Source organism: Arvicola amphibius, chromosome 12, assembly GCF_903992535.2.
Source record: "Arvicola amphibius chromosome 12, mArvAmp1.2, whole genome shotgun sequence".
Lineage (NCBI taxonomy): Eukaryota > Metazoa > Chordata > Mammalia > Rodentia > Cricetidae > Arvicola > Arvicola amphibius.
In genome coordinates, this window is record NC_052058.2 from 88,861,836 (window position 1) to 88,884,501 (window position 22,666).

The 22,666-nt window shown below is 48.1% G+C and overlaps 1 protein-coding gene across 2 annotated transcripts; it reads right to left on the bottom strand.

Annotated features, from left to right (window-relative positions):
* Nucleotides 1–1,113: 1,113 nt before the first annotated feature.
* Nucleotides 1,114–18,339, bottom strand: Eif2d (eukaryotic translation initiation factor 2D). Of its 2 annotated transcripts, XM_038349756.1 has the most exons (15): nucleotides 18,090–18,339; nucleotides 17,160–17,350; nucleotides 15,409–15,492; nucleotides 14,819–14,909; nucleotides 13,675–13,782; nucleotides 12,414–12,634; nucleotides 11,594–11,711; nucleotides 9,782–9,827; nucleotides 9,133–9,236; nucleotides 8,868–9,017; nucleotides 8,465–8,554; nucleotides 7,303–7,398; nucleotides 6,294–6,414; nucleotides 3,579–3,753; nucleotides 1,114–1,282 (listed from the first exon to the last, which is right to left on the bottom strand). In XM_038349756.1, the coding sequence occupies exons 1-15, from the start codon at nucleotides 18,143–18,145 to the stop codon at nucleotides 1,215–1,217; spliced, it is 1,719 nt and encodes a 572-aa protein (XP_038205684.1). In that variant the 5' UTR covers nucleotides 18,146–18,339; the 3' UTR covers nucleotides 1,114–1,214. The 2 variants fall into 2 exon arrangements, with proteins under 2 accessions (XP_038205684.1, XP_038205685.1); XM_038349757.1 differs by lacking the exon at nucleotides 8,868–9,017.
* Between the last annotated feature and the right edge of the window lie 4,327 nt (nucleotides 18,340–22,666).

A 22,666-nucleotide genomic window follows, 5' to 3' on the forward strand; every position in this document is an offset into this window, starting at 1 on the left:
TGTATCACTATTCCTGGAAAAAACAGCCCAGCACAGGCCCAGACGACACACCGCCATAGCAGAGTGCCGCTGAACCCCAGTGAAGTGCCGGTCCCCTGACAGGCTTTGTGCCTCTAGCAGGGAAGTCGTCATTTCTACAGCACTACCTTCCAGGAGCCCTCGAGAATGCAGCACAGTGCTGCCTGCCATCCGTGTGCACACAAGGGCGCCGCTCCTCAGGAGCAGACACCCTGTTGGAATAGGATCCTGCTAGAGCTGGCTTCTAGAGGGCACTTCCAGGTTCCCTATGGGGATGCTGGTAGAGAGAGGATTAGCGTCTCACAGCAAGAGGGGGGAGCTGTCACACACACTTTTACACCCACCCCTTTCTTTCCGGGTCTAAAATGGGTGATTTGGTGAACAGTAGGTGAGCAAGCCTCTTTTATCTCTGTTTTTAAAAGGATGAGAAAGAAAAAAATAATAATTCTTTCTTAATGGTACAATCCAAGAACTCTTAAGGAGTTTACAAGTGCACAGCTCTTATCCTTATTTACACGGAGAGCCCTAGATACAGAAATGACCTGCGCAAACCAAGTGAACAAGAGTGATAGTGTAACAATTCCTGGCGCCCAGTGGCTCCTCTTTCTGAGTCCTCTGGAGACCAACTGAAGAGCCCTTCCGTGAGCATCGCCAACTTAGCCGTTAGTGGGAGCACGCTGTATGCAGCTGTATGCAGCTGGAGAAGCAGGGTCACATAGAAACCCGCGTTCTCTCTTCACTGCTCTTACTTACTGTCCACCTGAATTCTGCTGCTGTTGCTGCAACTTAATTCTTTTTGTGGCTGTGACTGAGGCCAGAGAACGGGCAGACTGTTTTCTAGGGACAAACCCTACAGAGACATGAAGGGACTAGCAGGCCTAGGAGGTTAATTCGGTCCCAGAAGCACTAAGTAGGAAGCTGGGGTCTATCTGGTAGAGGGGCTTTAGAACAAGAAGGCTCTGCCTGTTGCCCTCAGCCAGGCTGCCCTGCCTCTTACACAGGGCATGAGCTAAATCACAGAAACCACATGGACATTTTCACTAAGTGAAGGAAGAATAAGGGCATTCAGATTTAGATTAGAATAAAAGCACTCAGTAAAGAATTACAGTTTTTATTTGCAAAAGTTAAAAATGTTCTTGTCAATTACCAGCTCAGAACCTGGGTTCCCATGGGATCCACTGCATAAAATGATTCTGTCACTTCTTGCCATGTTTGGGGGCCTTTTCTGGGCCTTGGATGTACTTTCCAGGGAGCCGATACTCTTCTACAATCCAAAAAGAAAATCTTCAGCCAAGCCTAGTCCCAAGTCCCTACTGCCCCTTCCTGTTTTCCACATCCCTTGGGCCCTGTAACCTCCTGCCCCTCCCTGTCCACTAAATCCCAGTGTGCTCATCCCTGGTGTCAAGGATCTGTTACAATAATTTCCAACACATGACCTGCCTTCTACATCCTAATCAAGTTCACCAGGGTCTGGTGACACCTAGGATGGACCATTTACCACACACAGTAGTCGGACGGTGTATTTTGGTCATTTACACCCTGCTAGTTACCATCTAGATCAGTGGTTCTCAAACTTCCTAATGCCAGGTGGTGGTAATGTACACCTTGAACCCACGCATGGAGGAGGTATAGGCAGATCTCTTGAGTTAGAGGCCAGCCTGATCTACAGAGCAAATTCCACGACATCCAGGGCTACACAGAGAAACCTTGTCTTGAAAAACCAAAATAAAACAAAAGAATACAGTTCTTCATGTTGTGGTGACCCCCAATCATAAAATTATTTCCATTGCTACTTCATAACTAACTTTGCTACTGTTACAAATCGTAATGTAAATCTGTGTTTTCCCATGGTCTCAGGTGACCCTGTGAAAGGGCTGTGGCCGCCACCCACAGTGAGAGCCGCTGATCTTGGCATACTAAGAGAGAAGGTGTGTGTCCATCTGTTTTCTTCTGTTCCCTTAGTCTCACTCTGCCACACGCAGCTCTCAACATAAGGAGCTCAATTGTGGAAGTTAATTGCTGTGGACTGTCACAGGCTTGCGATAACTATACTTACTGAGCATGTGCTACGTGTCAGTCTCTTGAGTGTGAGACAGGTATGGGAAAAGCAAGGTCTGTCTCAAGTTCTATTTTGCAAAGGGTTCAGACATTACAAAAAAAAAATTAGCCAAGCTCCAAACACTAAACAGAAACATCAACACAGCTGAGAAGCACTAAAGCTAATAATTTTTACCATGTTCACAGGGAAATGGGCATTACCCCTGAGCTGTGCCAGTGGACCTGTGAGGACAGACAGACCAGGGGTATGGGAGGTCACACAAGACAAGGGGACAGCCAGGTAGATGTGGGACTGGCAGGAAACTAGCTGGGAAGGAATCAGAATGTATGTGTCGTGTGGGGAAGGGGGAGGAGGCTGCAGGAAAAACAGGGCAGGCTGGGAAGGGCTTGCTTCTCAAACTCAGTAGTTTATTCCTGAAGGCATGGATAAGACAAAAGGCCTTCTATGGGGAGTGATGGGCTTGTATTTAGAAAGGTCAGCCTGGCAGAATGTGGAGGAGGGCTTAAATGAAGAACAAAGCAGAGGTTAGAGACCCAAAGAAAGTCAAAAGTACTCTCTCTGGCTCTAAACATAAAAAGCTTCAGGGCCCAGCTACAGCATTCTGAGTGAGGTGAGCGCAGGGCAAGGTACTGAGTCTCATCTGCAAGCAGGCACCAGTCCTGCAGCAGTTATAACCAAGGAGGGCCTGACAGCCCGGCTGAGCGTCAGCACAGCTAAGGCAGTTGCCACATGATTTCTAGAAAGGGAAGTCAGGAGGAAAGCTAAGCATGTGTCCCATGGGAAGAGCGGTGATTCTAAGGGCAAAGGTCTGGTTCAAACTCTGGTTGCACGGCCTGCTCGCTGCTATAAACTGAAGTGTGCACGTACATGTGAATACACACTGTTGCTCCTCGACGAGTTTATATCCCCTTACACACCCACTGTGAGTTGAAAATATGGTAAATCAAGGGGCTGGAGAGATGGCTCAGCAGTTAGAGCATCTGCTGCTCTTCCAGAGGAGCCGGTTTTCAGTTCCCTGAATCCACACGGCCGCTCACAACTGCAGTTCTCATCTACAGCTCCAGTTTCAGAGGAGCTGATGCCCTCTCTTCTGAGGACACCAGGCACACACACTGTGTAGTGCACATGCATGCAGGCAAAACACCCATACACATACAATTCTTTTAATCATTAAAACGGGAGCGGAAATAAAGTAAGTTGAAAAGGCACATAATCCAGCTAAAGAGGAGAACACCTTAGCTAATGACTCAGCATAGTATGGCTAGCATTCTGGTTGTTCCCTGTCTTGGTCACATGACTGACAGGGGCGGGGCCAGCTATACTACCTAGCATCTCATCAGACTGTCTAGCCAATGCCAGCTCTGGAAGAGTTCATCCTTCACTGAAGTACAGTTTCTCTGGAATGTCTCGTTCTGCACCACTGAGAAGACTGTAGGCACAGGTAGGATGACTAGACTCAAGCGAGTCAGTGGCAACGTGTCCTCTCAGAAGGGATACTCACCAAGCAATAGTTGGCCAAGGTGGTGGATCTGGTTTCCCTGAATCTGCACCTGTAGACCATCTTTGGCCCCAGGGGCAGGAGAGACGATGGTGCTGGCCTGGCATCGCTGCTGGAGAATGGCAGCCACTGAGCATGGGTCAAGGCCATAGATCTCCAAGTTGCGGACCACAGTCACCTGGGGACAGAAAGCTGATGGTGGGTGTTCTCGGTATGCTCTCTCCTCTAAAGGGCCTTTCCGCAAGCCACCTTGCCCATGTTCTGTGATGGCTCTCTATCCCTGTAACCCTGGTACCTTTCTGCCCATCTCACCCAATATATGTGTTAACAGATACTCTGTTCTACCTATAACATACAATTTAAGGGTTCTTTAACTATGAAGAATTTAAACCATAAATAAAAGTATAATAGTATGGTGCTAAACATGGTGATACACACCTTTAATCCCAGCACTTAGGAGGCAGAAGCAGATGAATCTCTGAGAGTCAGAGTTTGAGGCCAGCAAATTCTAGGTCAGCTAAGGCTACACAATGAGGCCCAGTCTCAAAACAGCAAAAAGCACAAGAATGTGATGGAATCCTACATATCCTTTACCAGTTTCAACAGTGGTCAACTCACAGGCTGTCTGGGTTTACGGCTCCTAAGACTACTCTAGAGCAAATCCTCCTACTCTTCAGATCGTTTCATATGTAAACATAGCAGTATGTATCTCCAAAGGTTAGGGACTATGTTTTCTTTTTCTTTTTTTAAGACAGGGTCTCAACTGTGTCTCTCATTGACACAGAGATCCACCTGCCTCTGTTTCCTGAATGCTGGGACTAGAGGCGTGCAAGGTAAGGACTGCTCCAAATACAAGAGCAGAAGCGGCGGGTGAGATGCTTGCTGCACAGGCCTGACCGACCGCCTCAGTTCAGGGCCTGGGCCTCCGGAAGGGTTGACCTCCGGCCTCCATGCATGCGCTGTAGCACGCACACTCCCCTCCCCGACCCGAATGATGATGATGTTGTTGATAATAAAGTATTTTGTACTTAACAGCAGCTCCTTAAAACCACATAGCCAGTCAAACGCATGGCACTTTTCCATGAGAGCAACACATGGGAAGAATGTGACTTCAGGACAAAAAGTAAAGTATTCACTTTTTTTCAATCACTTTCAGGGCTAGAGAGACAGCTCAGTGATTAACAGCACTTGTTGCTCTTCAAGTTCAATCCCTATACCCACAGGGCAGCCCAAAACCCTCTAACTCCAATTCCCTAGGGAATCTAAAGGCCTCTTCTGGCCTCCATGAGAACTGCATACAAGTGGTATTCAGACATACAAGCAGATGAAAAACCCATACACACAAAATAGAAATAAATCCTTTTTAAAATTATAAATACCACAATCCTGGGCTCAAGAGACAGCTCAGGGTTAAGAACATTGACTATTCTTCCAGAGGACGCAGGTTCAGTTCCCAGCACCTACATGGCAGCTCCCAAGTGTCGGTAACACTGGTCTTAGGGGATCTGATGCCCTCTTCTGGCCTTCACAGGCACCAGGCCACCAGTGGTACAGACACGCATGCAGCAAACACTCACAACACACAAAATTAAACATGTGAAATTATTGTCTTCCTGTGGCTCTCCAACAGCCTCTCCAGTTCACGACTAGAGATGACAAAGTGAACTGTCACGTGGTCTGGATTGCTTTCCATAATGTCTTTAAAACAGCCTTTTCCTTACAAGTATGGCAGACACAAGCTTAGACTCAGCGAGGCTTTAGAGGTTGCATTAGAAAGCCAGCTTCCTCCCCGAGACTCTGGCTCTATCTCCCCACAAGTGGTCACAAAAAATCTTTGCTTGCAGACTTCCAGAAAAAAACTCATCAATTCATGTAACACCAACTTCATCTTAATAAAAGATTCATGCTTCATATACACAAAGTGTTTGGTGCACTGCCTGGCAGGTAATCGCTGCTAATTAAGTTACCATGACTGGTTTTCATTTAGGGACTGCTTCCTACTAAGTGCTTAGCCTATGCACAGCCCCCATTTGGTCACTGAAGTACAGGGCAGGTACTACCTCCATTCTTCACAGAAGGAAACTGAGGCAGTAGGTGCTCAAGGTCAAGAGAAGAGAAAAGGTCACATTGAAATCCCAAAGCCTGGGTCCTGAACCAGAACCACATACTCTGAGAGTTCTCTGTGTTGAGCCCAAGCCTGTGCTCTCAGGGTTTCTAACTGGAACAAGGATACTCCTTTTGCAGAGGACAGCATTCTACACATTTTGAAAGCAGTTATAATTTGTTCCCTACAACTTTGTGTCACCAAGCTAAACAGTTTCTTCAGCAAATTTTTACAAGTTATTTTAATTGAGCAAGGTCCAAGAGGTAGACCGTGTAAGAGACAAAGGCCTATAAAGTAGTGCCAAGGAAAAACTCAAACTAAAACATTGTTCAGTTTAGAAACAGGTTCCAGCAAGTTTCTTAGTACAAAATCCCAGAGGGCAGAGGGTAGTGTTTGTTTAATGATACCCCTTCACCCAGGGCCAGCGCAGGCACACAGCATGGGCCATCCAATCGTATCAGGAAACGAGAACTTAGCAGGGAAACTAAGCCACCACTCTCAAACACTGGGTCTCCTTTGGGTGGTGGTGGGGAGGGAACCCAGGGCCTGGGCATAGGTGAAGCAAATGCTCTGCCACCGAGTCACAGCCACTGCCCCAGTAATTTTTAAATTACCTTTTTATTAGAAGACTTCTGTGCAAGGCTGATGTCAATCGGACAGAGTTTCCCTTTCTTCAGAATGGGTTCCTGTCCAGGAAATGTCACTTGGTAGGCAGGCTGCATATTTTGCAAACACCTAAAATGACAGTTCCGGTTATAAATAGATCAAGGCAGCAGCCGGCATCTCTGCATCCTGCTACCATAAGCACTGAGTGCAAGTTTTTGAGGCATACTTCTTTTATTTATTTATTATTTATTTATTTATTTTATTTGCAGTCTAGCTGCAGGTTAGAAGCATTGAAGTCACTTGGGGGGGGGGGGGCGGAACCACAGACCAATGAACTCAGTGTCTCAAAGCTCCCCAAAGCGTAGCCAAGGCTGACATCCTCTGATCCAGGGAAGCGAACAATGGTGGCCTGAGTGCCTAGAAATTCTCCACTTGCTTGGCCTCCTGGGAATCTGCTGTCTGCCTTGTGAATGTTACTACCTGTCTCAAAACACACCTTTCCAGCTTCCTGCCTCCAAGTGTTCACATTTCTCTCGTGTTCCAGCAATGCATTCTTGAGTTGGTCTTTTGTGTGTAGGCAGTGACTGCATGTATATGTTTATGTGTGCTCGTGTGAGTGAGTGCAGGCACCTGGATGGCATGGTGCTTGTGTGGGAGTCAAAGAACAATCTCACGAGGCAGTCCTCAATTTCCGCCCTCTTTGGAACATGGTCCCTTTCTTTTTCACAGTTGCATACATGAGGTTATCTGACCCACGAGTTTCCAGGGATTCTTGTGTCTGTTTCCATCTCATCACAGGAGGACCACAGAGGTGTGCCTGCTGTCACCTGGGTTCTGAGGACTCGGACTCAGTGCTCAGGCTAGTGAGGTAAGGGTGGCGGTGCAGGAAAGTTAAGAGGGATTGCCAGTCCCTGATATCTGGTCAAGAGAACAGTCTCACCAGTCCCTGACATGGTCAGGAGACAGTCCCACCAGCCCCTGACACCTGGTCAGTAGACAGTCCCACTGGCCCGATACCTGGTCAGGAGACCGTCCCACGGAAGCTTCATGACCACATGCTGTTCATTCTTCTCTAAGAGGCAGTCACAGAGGATAGGATCCAATTTCACCAGACTACAGGGATAAAGAGGCATTAAGGCAATGCAAGACTTAACCATTCCAAAGTGACAGCACCGATCACCTGCGTGCTCTATGTTACCCAGGATCACTCAGCTGTGGAACCAGAGGTCACTGGGAGGCCAAAGACGAGAAGCAAATGGGGGAAGAAATGTGGAAAGGAACAACCAGGATTCTAGACTCAGTTCTGCTGTGTGACCATATCTTTCAAGGCATAATTTCTGTCAGCACATTAGCAAGGAAGGAAGGAAGGATGTAAATGCTAAAGGCTACAGTCATGGTGTGTACATGGACTAAGCTGTTACATAACACCCCAGAGACCCTTACATAAGTGGTAACTTAGGGCTGCAGGTGTGTTGGTAGACTGCACAGCTAGCTTTCCCTAAGTCCTGGGTTCTGTTCCCTACACCACAGACAGTAATTTAAAATAAATAACAAAACTTGTTTAAAAGTGGGCACTAGATAGTGTGTAGGTCTCTCTGATCCTGAGGACATCTGGAAAGGAAGTCATTAGTGCAACTCTTCTGTGTTAGCACGCCGCCTGTGCCCGACTGTGAGAAAATCACACCAAAGGGCACAATGACTGTGCTTAAATATTGTTTCAAGGTTGCATTTTTCTTGACAACAGCCATACGCCCTTGAACATCAGTATGGACATGTGTGGGATACGTGTACTCAGCTAATGGTCAACATATCGACCCAAGCCCCTAGGTGACAGCCTGTCCATAGCTCATGGTCTGCAAACACTGGGCTTGTCTATTTCCAAACTGCTGTGATCGTCTATTCTCCATTCCAGAATCCTTCCCATCCTTTGTTTTTAAAGTTACTACATTCATTTATTTGTGTGTCTGCACGTGCACAGTGCTAAGCATAGCATACATGTGGAACAGTCTGCAGGAGTTGGTTCTCGACCATGTGGGTCCTGAGGGTGGCGCTCAGGCAGCCAGGCTTGGCAGTATGCAGTCCTTCACTCACTGAACCATCCTGCCAGCCCGTTTCCTGTCTGTCTGTCTGCTGGAAGGAAGAGCTGACAAGACAGACTCCATCCTTGGTGCCCACTTACTTTTTGTTGTCTGCATCCACCAGGTTGTTCCTCTTGACATAGTCAATGATGATCCTTCGGACCTCACTGCCCTCAAGGGTGCTCCCCTTCCTAGGAGAAGAGAAGCAACCAGAGTTCAGTCCACGCTGTATCTGGGGACCACCTGCAAACATTCAAACAAGGCTCTTTCCTTGGCTCTTGCCTTTTTCCTCTTTTCCTGAGGGAGCAAGCGGGGCTGCGTGATGTGCAACTGCAGATAGAGAGGCTACTCTCTCATTGTCCCAACCCAAAGGTGTGACACTGCGCTAGAAGGAGGAAGACAGGCAGAGCAGGTTTGCCAGTCACAGGAAAACACTGCCCGGGATGAGAGGAAAGTGCAGGCAGACACCATGTAGGCAGAAAAGGGCTGCTCTCCAAAACTCACTTGTGGCCAGACTCCTGGAAGAGCTGGGTCATGCTGGCTGGGACACAGTAGAGGGATTTTATATCTGGAGGGTGATAGGGCTGTTCCCTGCTACCCTCCTGGACAGTCTGGGAAGTCGGGGAAGGCTCGGGGATGACAAAAGATGTGATCCTAAAACCCAGCAGAAGAAAAAAAAAAGTGCATGTTATACCAGTGCCTGGCAGCCCCTAATCTGTGGTCCAGTGTCCCCAAACCAATTAGCTGCAGTGACAGGCCGCGCACCTACCTCGGGTGCTTCCAGTCCACAGTCACAATGCTCTCCACCCCTTTGCTCAGCTCCTCGACCTGGACAATCTGCTCCTGCTGCATGTGCTGCAGGAACTTAGAGAGCTGGGAGAGAAGTAAGTATGGGAACACCCGGGAGGGCCTGGAACACCGGGACCCAGTGTTTGCTGCCAATAGACTAAGAACCAAAAGACCACACACACTCCTACAAGTTGGGGAGCAAGAAGCCACTAGAGGGTTAGAGAGATGGCTCAGCAGTCAAGAGCTCACACTGGGGACTGGAGAGACAGCTCAGTGGTTAAGAGCTCATACTGCTCTTGCGTAGGGCCCAAGTATGATTCCCAGTACCCACGTTCAATGGTTCACAACTGCATGTAACTCCAGCCCCAGAGGCATCTGGCCTCCTCTGGCACCAGCACATATATATATAATTTTAAAGAAAGAAGCTGCGAGACAAACTGCTGAAGTCTGTTCGACTCCATTCAGCTAGAAAGGGCCAAAGGGGAGAGAGGAGTTGGTGCCTTGGCCCAAGGACAGGTTCATTACTCCCTCTTAGTTCTAGACTGTCTACAGGGCTTCCCGTATCCATCTTCTCTCACATGTATTCCTTCATGACTATACAGACATGCAAGGAAGGTACAGGCTCTTACCTTTTTATAGCTTGACTTCTTTATATCCAGTTGCTGTCCTTCAGGGCTAGGACAGACAAAAAGGCAAGTTAAACCAAACAGTAAAGTTTGGTACCTGCCTGACACAAGTGACCTTTTCCTCAGCTGTCAAAGAGCGGAGTTCTCTGCCCAGTTGTGGTATCAGAGATAGACATGGAGTATGGCCTACTCCAAGTCAGGACTACCCAATAGTACTTCTGTGGTGATGGGATGTCTGTGGAGTCTAATACGGCAACCACTAGTCATCCATGCACCTATGAAACACTTGAAATATACCAACTGAGACTGGGGGGTTGGGGACCTGAATTTTAAACTTTAAGTTAAACTTAATGGACCATGTGTGATTAGTGATTATTGTAATCAGGCACAGCTTTAGAGTTCTCTCAAACCAGAGAGTCTCCTATGGCTTCAGCAGCAAGCTCACACTGAGAAAGCCAGGTCTATGGCAGAGCTCAGCAAACGGCACTCTAGAGCCTAGGCCAGCCACACCCAGCACCATCTGTTGTCTTTGGTCACATTAGCACACAACGGCAGTGGACCTGAAACAGTGGCCACATGACCCAGGAAACTTAAATGACTTACTACCTGGCTCTTTACAGTCTACTGATGCCTGTGCAGCTTCAGGATAGGGGGAATAGAGGTTCCTAATGAAAACTGTGACTCCTCCCTCTCCTCAGGAACTTACACCTTCTCTTGAAACCAGACGTTCAATAGCAGGGTGACTCTCAAGGGTACTGTCCTAGAGCCTACTCCAATCTAATGCCTGCCCAAGAAAAAAAATCCTGAGACAATTTCCCAGTCACCTGCAACTCAGCATGGGCAAGACAAATTACCAAGAATCCCAGTGCCACAGCTGTCCTGGTGCCTTAAGGCCATGTGTAGACAGAAGAGACTGGAATAATTACTACTTTCAAAACAGCGCAAGAGTCTCAGGAACAACACACCACCCACTGAGAGACAGAGCAGGCTGTGTGTATGCATATGTGTATAGGGATGGTTTTGTTTTTTTCTGTCTCTCCCCCGTCCCCGGCCCTGGCAGAGTCTCACTGTAACCCAGGCTGATCTGGAACTCACTCCACAGCCCATGCTAGCCTTGGATTCACGGCTATCCTCTTACCTCAGCCTCTTAAGGGTTGGAATTACAGGTGTGGGCCACAGTACCAGGTTATGGGGGATGCAGAAAAGACCCTGCTCTCACAGTATTAACAGGTGTCTGCTATATGCCAGGCTGCGCACCTTTACAGTAGTCCTAGAAGTATCAGAAACTCGGGCTCAGAAAAACCCTATGACTGCCTGCAATTTGCTTTGGTTAAATATGCTAAGGAGGTGGCAGCTGAACCTTGACGGCTTGGGCTTCAAAGTCAATACTCCCTTTCCCAGTGGCTATATTCTCAAGAATATAAGAATATAAGAGGGCTTCATTCCTATTCTCTTCCAGGCACAACTTTTCCCAAGTGGGAAGGGTGGAACGGTACAGAAAACTTCTTGACAAAGGCTGTTCAGGGACCCCTGCTGTGTATGCCATGGTATCTGACTCATGAGAGACGGCCAAGAAACACCTTGGCAGAAATAGCAGTCAAAGAATGCTGGGACTTTTAAATTCAACCTTACTATTCTTTCCCTGGATAAAACTGAAGGTTTTGAAGCCAAGAACCTAATTTACCTTCCAGATCAACTTTCTGCTCGGCCCTTCGCACAGCTTGTCACTCAAGCAGCCCCACCCCTGTGTGGCTTTACGGACAAGAACAGCGAGGCCTTGTCTGCAGCCCCCACCCATAGCAGCGCCTTCTGTACCAGCAGGAGAACATGTGACTGCCCAGGAGAGTGCTGGTGAGCAAAGGGAGGTCGGCTTTTTTGACTCGACTCTTCAAGGCGTGCAGGAAGCACTGTTGTAACAGCTCATCCATTTGCTCTGCAAGGAAAAGAAAACCACACCCTCCCTGAGGCTCACACGTTGCCTGGGCGCTGCAAACCCTCCGTCCCACCCTCATCACCTCGGCTCAGGTGGAGTCCATTCCTAGGCACCAACGCTCCCGGGCTGCAGACTTTTTAAAAAGTGGATGTGTGTGTGCACACGTGTGTGTGTGTGTGTGTGTGTGTGTGTGTACGTACGTACTCACAAGTGTGTGTGTGTGTGTGTGTGTGTGTGTGTACGTACGTACGTACTCACATACTACAGCCAGTGTGGAAGTCTGAGGATAGATTTCAGGAGTCAATTCTTTCACCTGGGTTGTTCCAGGGATTGAACTCAGGTGACCAGGTTTGCAGATAGTGCCTGGTCTCCTGTACAGCCGTCTCACTGGCCCCGTTGCCTGTTGAGCCACCTCACTGGCTCCTTACAAACTCTTGAGCACTGATCCTGTAAGGGTTAGCCCCACAGGAAGGACCAAACCCACAGAGCCACCAAGCCAAGAACATTCATTCAGAGAAGTCAGAACCAGAAGCCCTAGGGGTTCATAGCCGGAAACTATGTGAGAGACAGACAGTCACCCAGGGGCATGGTTTATGGAAGAAGGAATACAGAACTATTTCATGACCCCATGTAAGGGTTCTGTGCTCCTCTCCCAGAGCACCAGGGCAGTTCAATCTGAAGAACAGGTGTGGGCTTTCACACCTTGAAGGGGCTTGCCATCCGAGGAATCCTGGCTCAGGGCCCCAGAGCTGGTGTCTTCAGAGGCTTCTGAGTGATGGACCTTCCTGGTCTCCTCCTCTCCCTCCAGGGTCAGGCTGCTCAGGTTTCCTTGCAGACCAAGGTCCACCTTCTCTTCACTGCTATCTGTGGGACTCACTGCCAATGGGGCAATGGCAGGTGGAGAGGACTTGTCTCCAGATTTCCTGGAAAAATCTGATGTCAGAAACACCCAGCAGTAGCCACGATACTCACCCACCCTGGTCAGGGGAGACTCAGTTAGGCGTTCAAAGCCAGTAGAGCCTGCAGGCAGGAGTAGCCGGCACATCTAAGTGATGCACACTCATCTCTAGTCAATTATTCTGGAAAATCCAGTCCAGTGCCTCAGCTTTGTCATCTAAAATGGGGACTGATACCCATTCCCTACCTTATCTCAAGGAAATGATCGCTTATATTATTAATAGACAGCCCGAGACAGAGACCAAAGGAAAAGCTCAAAAGATAAAAGAAAATCCAAAGAATGAGTCTACACCGGTAAGTCATGACACTTGGCTACAGAACCAGCCTTAGCAGCATATGCCTACAATCCTAGCACTCAGGAAGCTCAGACCAGGGCATCCCAAGTTCTAGGTCAGCCTGAACTACGCAGTGAGACTGCATCTCAAGCTTCCCTACCCCTGGCACATCCCCCCAGAAAACCTAGTTCTGCTGCTTTTGAGAAAAACACTGTTTCCTGTTTGGGGAAAGTGACATGAACCAGACAAGGAGCAGGCATGTGGATCTAGAATGGATTGTTACAGCTAGAGAGTGTGTCCACAGTGAGGGTTCTGAAACGTGATACTCGAGTAGCATAAAGTTAGTTATCGTCCTGCTGTTAGACAACTGATCTGGAATCAGAAGATTTGTCTCAGGACCAAATGATGTCCAAAATGCACATGATGAACAAAGTCAGACTAACCAGTACTGTATGTATATCACCACAATAAAGGGCAGGAAAAACAATTCCTAAGTCTAGGGCAACTGTCTGGGACGATTCCTGGCCTAGAAAATAACCAAAGCTGCCCTTAATTTCTTGTCTGGAGAAGAAAATGTATTTTCCCACACTTGGCCAGTGGATGGAGTCTGGGGTCCACAGGCTGCACGAGGATGTGCATACACCAATACTTGCACTTCTGAATCTCAGGCTCATCGTGTTCTCCCCACACGTCCTCCCCATTCCCCATAGCAGAAGGAACACTGCACCCACCACAAGTGGTCCTGATAAGTGTGGAGCACAGAGAAGCCCTTCCCCTTCAGGCCTGACGCCAGCATCTGAGCTGTGGACAGAGCAGCCACTCCGATTGCTACGGGAGCTCTAGAAGGAATCCAGAGACGAGGGTTAGGCAGTCTCCTCACTGATCTGTTCATACACTGACTCCTGGTTCCTTTGTAAAAGAAGCAGTAGGAGCTGGAGAAACAGAAAAGTTCTTGCCTGGCAGGCATGAGGCCCTGGAATCAAACACAGCAACACGGTAATGGCTCAATGGCTCTGCAAACACACTAAAAGCCATCTGACTGTGGACTGAAGATAGGCAGACCCTTATGTAAACTATGCTTCCATCAAGTTATTAAAGATACAGATAACTATGCACTTGAGGGGAATGTGGAGATGATGAAAGACAAAAGGCAAGAGAACGCTACATGCAGGAGAGACCACTACATGCAGGAGAGACCACTACATGCAGGAGAGACCACTACATGCAGGAGAGACCACTACATGCAGGAGAGACCACTACATGCAGGAGAGAACGCCACACGCAGGAGAGAACGCCACACGCAGGAGAGAACGCCATATGCAGGAGATAACGCTACATGCAGGAGAAGCTGGAAGAAGGGACAGCTAAGTGCAGTGGGATAGCCTAGCCTGGATCCTTGAAGGGAAAAAGGTAGACACACACACATATACACACACACACACACACACACACAATCTGCAGGGATACAGATAAAGAAAGGCTCGAGTGTGTTCACAGCACTGTCCCAACAGTGTGGAACAACACTCCTTAGCTGTGGTAACTACAATGTTACATGAGATGTGGCCGTTGACAATGCTGGGAATCATGGTGTGTATCAGAACTCTATACCATCGCTTACATTCTTCTATAAATCTAAAGTTATGAATAACTTTTAAATGTTCAGCACAACAAATGTCTTATGCCCAGATTCACACCTCTCCACAGGCTCACTGACATCTACCACTATCTACTTCTTCCGGAAGGACCTATTTCTTTCAGACCTCGGTCCATGTGTTTTGGAAGCTGTTATTTTCCTCCACCTCCCTCATACCTCTGTTCCTCGGCACCACATGCCCTCCCACACACACACAAAGGCACAGCTGTCTGATGTAGTACCTGTTCCCCACCAACGCAATGGCACAGAGGTCACCTTGCTGTACGGGAGGCAGACCAGTAGGGGGCACCACTACCCCTGGCAGCATCAAATCTGTAGCAAATAAAAACGTAACAGCTTACTTAATGTCCAACTTTATTTCCATGCTTTGCTTTATCACACACCCGACCACTTGACAAAGGACTCACAGCAGAAGCACCGGTGCTCATTTCCTAAAGCTCCCTACTGATTTAAAGTACAGCGTGCGGCAGCTCACAAGCGGCTTTCATTTTACTTATAAAAGGCTTAAAACAGAACCAGAGCTGTCCAGAGAACTCATGGAATCAGCTAAGTGGAAGGAATAACACACATACACACACGCGCACACACAGAGGGAGAGAGAAAGGGAGAATAGGGATAGAGAGATAGAGATAGGTATATACAGAAAGAGAGGTAAGAGAATAGAGGGAGGATTGATAGACACACACACACACACAATGGGGGTGGGAGAGTTTTCAACATATGAACACAAGAAATGATAGCCTTATTAAGGTGGCTGATAATTACTGAAGAGATTTCAAGCTATTGCTGGAACATAGAACAATTCTCTTACCTGCTCCCCTGGCCAGTTTTTCGAGTACCAGAGGCCATGTCGTAAACGTTGGTAGAAGATCAGGGTAGGACCACAGTGTGTACACTGTACCAAAAGAGACCCAGGAAACACTTAAACACTGCCCACTGCAGATCCAGACACGCCCAGCACCACACACACAGATCCAGAAACATCTAAAATTATGCTCCCTTTAATCAGAATTCAGAAAGAGAAACAAAAACACCCAGTTCAAGGTGATAGAGGTTAAAGGGGTTTGCCAGGGTGACTGCCTTCAGGATTAAAGTAGAGACCCACTGACACCTGGAAACTAGTTACCACTGAGACGTGGAGGCACCTGTTGCTGCTTTGGGACTACCAGCAGAAAATGCCCATAGGGAACTAAAACTCGGGGCAGAAACAAAGAGACTTCCCATGCATGACTTCAGAAGCAACTGACCCCAAAGCCATTCTGTAAAAAAACTTTGAAACTTTCTCATGTTTATATTTTGAGTTCCTTTTTCACAGTGATTAGCATAAAACTCCTGGAGGAAAAAAAAAGTCCCTATTTGTCTTCAGGTACAGCAACAAACTGGAAGGAGAGATAGGAGTGGCCTAAGGAGACTACCTTGTTCTGCTGCAGCCAGACAACCTTGGAGGAAAAGCCCTGAGTAACCAGTGTCAGCCGCTAAGGAAAAGAGATCTGTGAAAAAGACTATTAAAAAAAAAAAGCAGAGACTCTTAGACTACCACACAGAGCCCAGGAAACCACTGTGGAGCAGCCCACGTGAAGCAGAGACTCTTAGACTACCACACAGAGCCCAGGAAACCACTGTGGAGCAGCCCACGTGAAGCAGAGACTCTCAGACTACCACACAGAGCCCAGGAAACCACTGTGGAGCAGCCCACGTGAAGCAGAGACTCTCAGACTACCACACAGAGCCCAGGAAACCACTGTGGAGCAGCCCACGTGAAGCAGAGACTCTCAGACTACCACACAGAGCCCAGGAAACCACTGTGGAGCAGCCCACGTGAAGCAGAGACTCTCAGACTACCACACAGAGCCCAGGAAACCACTGTGGAGCAGCCCACGTGAAGCAGAGACTCTCAGACTACCACACAGAGCCCAGGAATCCACTGTGGAGCAGCCCACGTGAAGCAGAGACTCTTAGACTACCACACGGAGCCCAGAAAACCACTGTGGAGCAGCCCATGCGAAGCAGAGAATCTTAGTCTACTAAACAGAGCCTAGGAAATCACTGTGGAACAGTTCACGCGAAGCAGAGACTCTCAGACTACCACACAGAGCCTAGGAAACCCACTGTGGAGCAGCCCATGTGAAGTGTGTAACTAACCCAGCTGGGTAGCTTCATTAACCCAGCTTATTCCCCAGCCGAGGTTTTCTCGAAGCCTTTGCCAGGCAGTTTACAGGCTATTTTCTTAACACAGCCTGAGATTCCATCTTTAGCGTCCCCTCAACTCCCTCCCAATACTCCACGCTCCTCTGCCACAGAGCTTTACAACTGTCATTCTTTCTAAAGTTTTATTTGTTTTTTTTTTTATCTCAATTTTATTATGTCAATTTCTGGTCTTGAAAAGCTCAGTCCTAGGAACACTGGATCTGAAAAGATCTTTAGGAGCAATTCTATGTTAGTTTTATCTGGAAAGGCAGGATAATGTGGAAAACAAAAAATACATATATCAAATCAAATCAACAGAGAGTAGCAAACATTACACAGGACCGTAGTCTGGGCATTTCTGTCTTGTTGCCATACCTGTTGGATACAAATTTTTCTCCAGTTCAAACAGGATGGGGTTACCAGCACTCATGTACACAGTCACGGCATCTCCTTTGTGGGCATACAACTTCACGACATTTAGCTCTTCCTTCCCAGGGATCAACTCAGAGGCCCGATCTGCTCCAAGGGTGGGGAAAGCAGCTGTCACATCGGCCCGAAGTTTTCTCCTGCAGAAAGCACACCGGCACCATTAATACCACCTTCCTGACGGACATTAATAAATACTGACATCCAGAATGACTATAAAAATCATCTATAAAGAAGGCTGAAGACTGCCTGGCTTAAGGATCCCTATTCTCTTTCCTATTCATCATCTCGTCTATATTCACAACTTTCTAGGCTTCTCATTCCACACTGGTGCTCATCAAAGTGAGTCTCACCCAGAAACCCGGCCATTCTGACCTCACATGTCTCCCCCACTCCTTTCTCAGACTAGTTGACAAGTCTGTCACCTTACGATTAAGAGGCCACTACGGCACCAAGAAGGACACCTAAAGTAAGCTGGTTCCAAAATTCCCGAGGAGGAATCTCTCACCACGGCTTACTTATGCTCTGCCCCCTCGCTCCAGCTCTCTCCGGCCAGGAGTAATCCGGCCCCCCGCAATACTTTTAGTTATCGGTACCCCATCGGGGTTTCCCCATAGGCTGGCTCTAAACTCAGTGGAGGACAGGGCGCCTATATTCCCTCATTTTACATCTTCCACAAAACCTAGTCTGAGCCCAGTGCACACCAACTAAACTTTATTTCCTGTCCAAAAGACCATCTGGGAGAGAGAAAAGATAGCCCACACTTCATACTCAAAACGTTCTGACGTCCCTGCTTGGCTCCCTGGGGTCTCCACTCCATGTGCACCCCTAGATGTGTAGAGGCCTCTTTAGGTGAAGCAAAAGCATTTTCTCCCTCACCTGTCCGACCCCTTGATGGCCGTGTTGGACTTGACACGAAAGGCCTTAGCGAACATGTCTGCTAGTGTGGCCCAGGAAAGACAAGCAGATCACAGACTCCAGGGACAGTCAGCAAAACGAGGGTGTGGCAGCTCCCCAGCCCTCAACCCTGGAGGCAGCCATGCTGAGGGCCCGGCGCCAAAATGCAGCCGGCTAGGAACCTGGTCACATAGCTTTGAAGCCCTAGCTGCGACACTGACTGGCCTGGACCAATCCCGGAACTGACGCACGCTGGGTGGGGCGGGGCGGACTCCTGAACTTCCGCCTCCGGGCTGCGTGCCTGCTGGGCTGTTGTAGGGCCCCTCAGCTGTGCTAAATGGGTCCTGGTTCTAGCCTTCTGCCCAGTCCTCTTAGGTACGGCGCTGAGAAGAAACTGCCGGCTTGCAATCTAGTCCACACACCTAAAGTCCGCCAAGTTAATTAAATTCGTGTTTTATTAAACGTGCACGTTTTATTGAATGCTTTTTAAAATGCTTAAAAGCTTCTATTTATCCATATCACTACATGGCATTGTAAAGGCTTCAGCCAGGATTTTCTCCTTCTTGATGTTTTAATTTACACGTGTTGATAAATGCAGCGACAAGAAATACACACCCCACTCAGGATCTATGTTTGCCCAGGCGACTAGTCACACAGTCAGATAAGGAAAGATGGGGCTTCCTTGAGAAACTGTGTACTCTGGGGGCATGGATTTAAACACCTGCGGGTGCTTAATGTTAGGTTTCAAACCTTGGGCAACGGCTAAGTTGCCTATTCAACATATCAAAGCAGACACTGGCCACCAGGTTGTCTCTGCCTCCCTCAACCCATACCTGTGACAGGGTCCTCCTGTGTTTGCATACCCTGCCCCCTACCCTAAATCCCAGCCCTGGGTCTGGGCTGCTGTTCTCTAAGTAATCAACCATTTTGCCCCCTCAACACTCCACCTTCCCCCCACTCCGGTGCCCTGTTTACCTGTTAACTCCTTTTTGGGCCCCTGGCTACTGCACTTGGTTTCTCTCTCTCTCTCTTCCCATCCTCGTCCTCTCCCCTCATCGCCCAGCTCAGTCTAGTGAGAGCCTCTCTGGGCTCTCACAGGTGTCTCTGCCTCTGGCTACGCTCTCCCACATATCTATAATAAATTTTCTCCCCACCACACCTAGGAGCAACATGTCTCTTTCCTTTTTATTTTTTTTTTCATTCCCTTAACTTCTATTAAACTAAGGTTTACTTATCAGATTTTCAGCGCAGAGCACCGATTCAGTGACCACCACTACCACCACCACCACCACCACCACCCCAGTTGCCTAACTAATCTGCATAGTTGTGCAAAGAAGACTTTCATATTGACTGTCTGGTGACGTGCCTGGTGCTCGCCACCTGCCATCTACGGAGGTCCAGTTGCTAACCCCAGCTTCTTTACGTCTGACCTCCCCAGGCTTTATTGGAAGCACCCCAAACCAAATGCAGAGGAGTCTAGAGGAGGGCGTTCCCCACAGACTCCTGTTCGGTGAACTGCTATGTGTCCACACTGAAGACCTAACACTAAGTGCTTGTGGTTTGGAGAACTGCGGAAAGTTTAAGAGGAGTACTAGAAATTCAAAGCTGGGGAAGCTATTGTGCAGTTGATTCAGAGATGTCAATTGTCATCCTAATTAATGGTGAGTAAGTAGGAGGCCACGACTCAGGGGCCCAGGCACCCTATCCAGCCTTTCTTTTAATAGGTTGAGAGCACAAATCCACATGTGCTGGCTAGCTCTTTTGTCCACTCTACACAAGCTGGAGGCTTTGGGGCTCAGGAGCCTCAACTGAGAAAAATGCCTCCATCAGATTGGGCTGTGGGCCAGTCTGTAGGACACTGTAGTGGTTAATGATTGGTGTGGGAAGGCCTAGCCCAGTGTGGGTGGTGCCACTCTGGGCAGGTGGTCCAAGGTTATATTAAAGAGTAAAGTGAGCAAACCAGGATGCAGCCATTCCCTCATGGTCTCTGCTCCTGCCCTAACTTCCCTCAGAGTGGGACTGTAAACTGGAGGATGTAAGCCCAATAAACCTTCTCCTCCCAAAAGCTGCTTTTGGTCAGCGTTTTAACTAATTCATCCTAGGTGGGTACTGTCCCACCTTCTCTGCCAGCATTAGGGCCTGCCTTCTGCCTATGATAACTCTAAAGCTGGACAGGTAGCTGAAGACAAGCCAGCAGCCTGCATCCCTTAGCAACCCCAGTGTGCCCCAAAGGGTTTCCAGACTACCGTTTACTCTTGGGTCAAAGTTGCAGAACTTCAGCATGGTGAAGAAAGTTGCTGCATGCATGTGCAGGCGTGCATGCCTCTGTGTGTGTTTCACTGCATGTGTGTGTGCCTCTGTGTGTGTTTTACTGGAACTAAATTTAGACCCCCTCTCATGCTGTACCACTGATCTACCTCAGCTATTGTATGTATGTATATGTGTATGTATGTGTGTATGTATGTATGTATGTATTTTTAGACAAGTCTTACTAGGTTGTCCAGATAGACCTTGAACCATTCTGTGGCCCCAATGTACCTTGAGCTTGTGATCCTCCTGCCTCACCACCCACATAGCTAGGATTACAGCACTACAATTTTTAGTATGAAAAGATGTTGTCGGGGTTGGAGAGATGGCCCAGCAGTTAAGAGCACTGGCTGCTCTTCCAGAGGACCCAGGTTCAAGTCCCAGTACACACATGGCAGCTCACAACTGTCTGTAGCTCCAGTTCCAGGGGATTGAATCTCCTTTCGCAGACATACACATGCAGGCAAAATACCAATGTACATAAACTAAAAATAAATAAATTATTTTAAAAAAATTTTAAAGAAAAAATATTGTCATGGCTTCAGAAAGAGTATTCATGAGGTTGGAGGCATAGCTCGGTGGTAGAATACCTACCTAGTATGGAGACGTGACAGTCAGCCCTGATGACACTGTGTTTTCTGCCTGCCTAGAAGTGAACTACTCTGTCTCAGTCATTAGAGCACAGACCTGAGTGATAGTTTGCCCAGGTCCCCTGTGCTGACTAAAGAGACATAATATGGGGCCCAGGGTCCCTTCAGGGCCTTTGACCTTTGGCTCTGGAATGCCTGGGAGCTTCTCAGGCCTGCAGGTGAGGTAGGGATAGGACAACGGGATGTTAGGTATTGACAGCTGCTTTGCTTCTGCAAAACCTGCTGTTGCTATGGGAAGGGGTGAAACAGTCTTTTCGTTACTATACAGCGGGAAAGTGAGGAGGGACTGAGGGAAGTGAAACTGTGTTCCTGCCCGGCTGTGCATTCCGTGGGCAGTGGGAACACGCACTTCTCACTGTCACCCTGCCACCAGCCACGCTGTGTAGGCTCTAAGGCTGCCGTCCTTCTGCCAGCAGTAAGAATACATTCATTTCATCTAAATTTGAACTGGTCTAAGTCTCCAGTTTCTCCCAGGGCATTCAAATGCCACAACACTAGCACACAGAACGCTTGCATTCAATTGAAAACAAAAACCCAAAAGAATTATCATGCTTCACTGAATAGGGCCACAGACTTACTTTTCTCAACAGTCCTCTCTCTCTCTCTCTCTCTCTCTCTCTCTCTCTCTCTCTCTCACACACACACACACACACACACACACACACACACACACACCTTCTGTGGTGGGTAGTTTTAACTGTCAACTGTACACAACCTAGAATTGCCAGGGACTCTCAATGTGAGACTGGCCACATTGTTGTCTCGGGCCACGTCTGCGGGGAGTCCTCAGAATTTAGTTCATTGGTGTGGTAAGAAGGTGCTGTAGGCAGGAAGTCCTGAACTGATGAGGTGGGAGAAGTCGAGCTGAGGACAAGCTATCAGCAGGAATGCACTCATTTCTCACTGTTCCTCCCTGTGGATGTGACACAAGCCTTGTGGAAGCGACCTCCTTGAATGTCACCTGGAACTGTGAGCTAAACAAACCCTTTCTTCCCAAGTCTCTCTTGTCCGAGAGTTTTACCACACTAACGAAGTCAATCTAGAACACCTTCGTGGCAGTGCTATGGCCTTTTGCAGTGCTATGGCCTTTTGCTGTCTATCCCTGCTTCATTAAGTCAGATGTGTGGACAGCGAGGGTTATTCACCTGTCAGGGCTCACTCACTTACCTTCTGTGTGGTCTATGGATGATGCTTTCTAAGCACTAGGAAAAGACAGATGTGATAAATGGTGGTGTCACCATAAATACCTATCCGCAGGGGTGGGGTGCATTTAATTACCCCATATATTTCATAAAAAGCTATCCCAGATCAATAAAATTTCTAAATGTAAAAACTACATGCCACAGAACTAAATATGTTCTTACCATATGACCCAGTGTTGGGGGCTGCAGACCCCTGGCCCCTTGACTTTCTTTGCCTGCCTCAGCCCCTTTGCCTGCTGGAGTGAACTGAGCAAAACAACTTGTTTTCCTGTGCCTGCAGCTACTCAGAGCACAAGACCCTCATGAGTTCCTGATGGCAGGGGAGTGAATTCTGAAAATCCCAAGAACTGGGGCATGGCTATCAGGTAAGGTTCCCTATCTAAGCTTCCCAAGAACACAA

Coding starts and splice junctions, on each gene's coding strand:
- Eif2d (XM_038349756.1), bottom strand. CDS start 18,145: ATGTTCGCTAAGGCCTTTCGTGTCAAGTCCAACACGGCCATCAAGGGG. Junction 9,828..11,593: donor AGTCACATGTTCTCCTGCTG/GTACAGAAGGCG, acceptor TGTCTGTCCTAG/CCCTGAAGGACAGCAACTGG. Junction 9,018..9,132: donor GTGGACTGGAAGCACCCGAG/GTAGGTGCGCGG, acceptor GCTGGGTTTTAG/GATCACATCTTTTGTCATCC.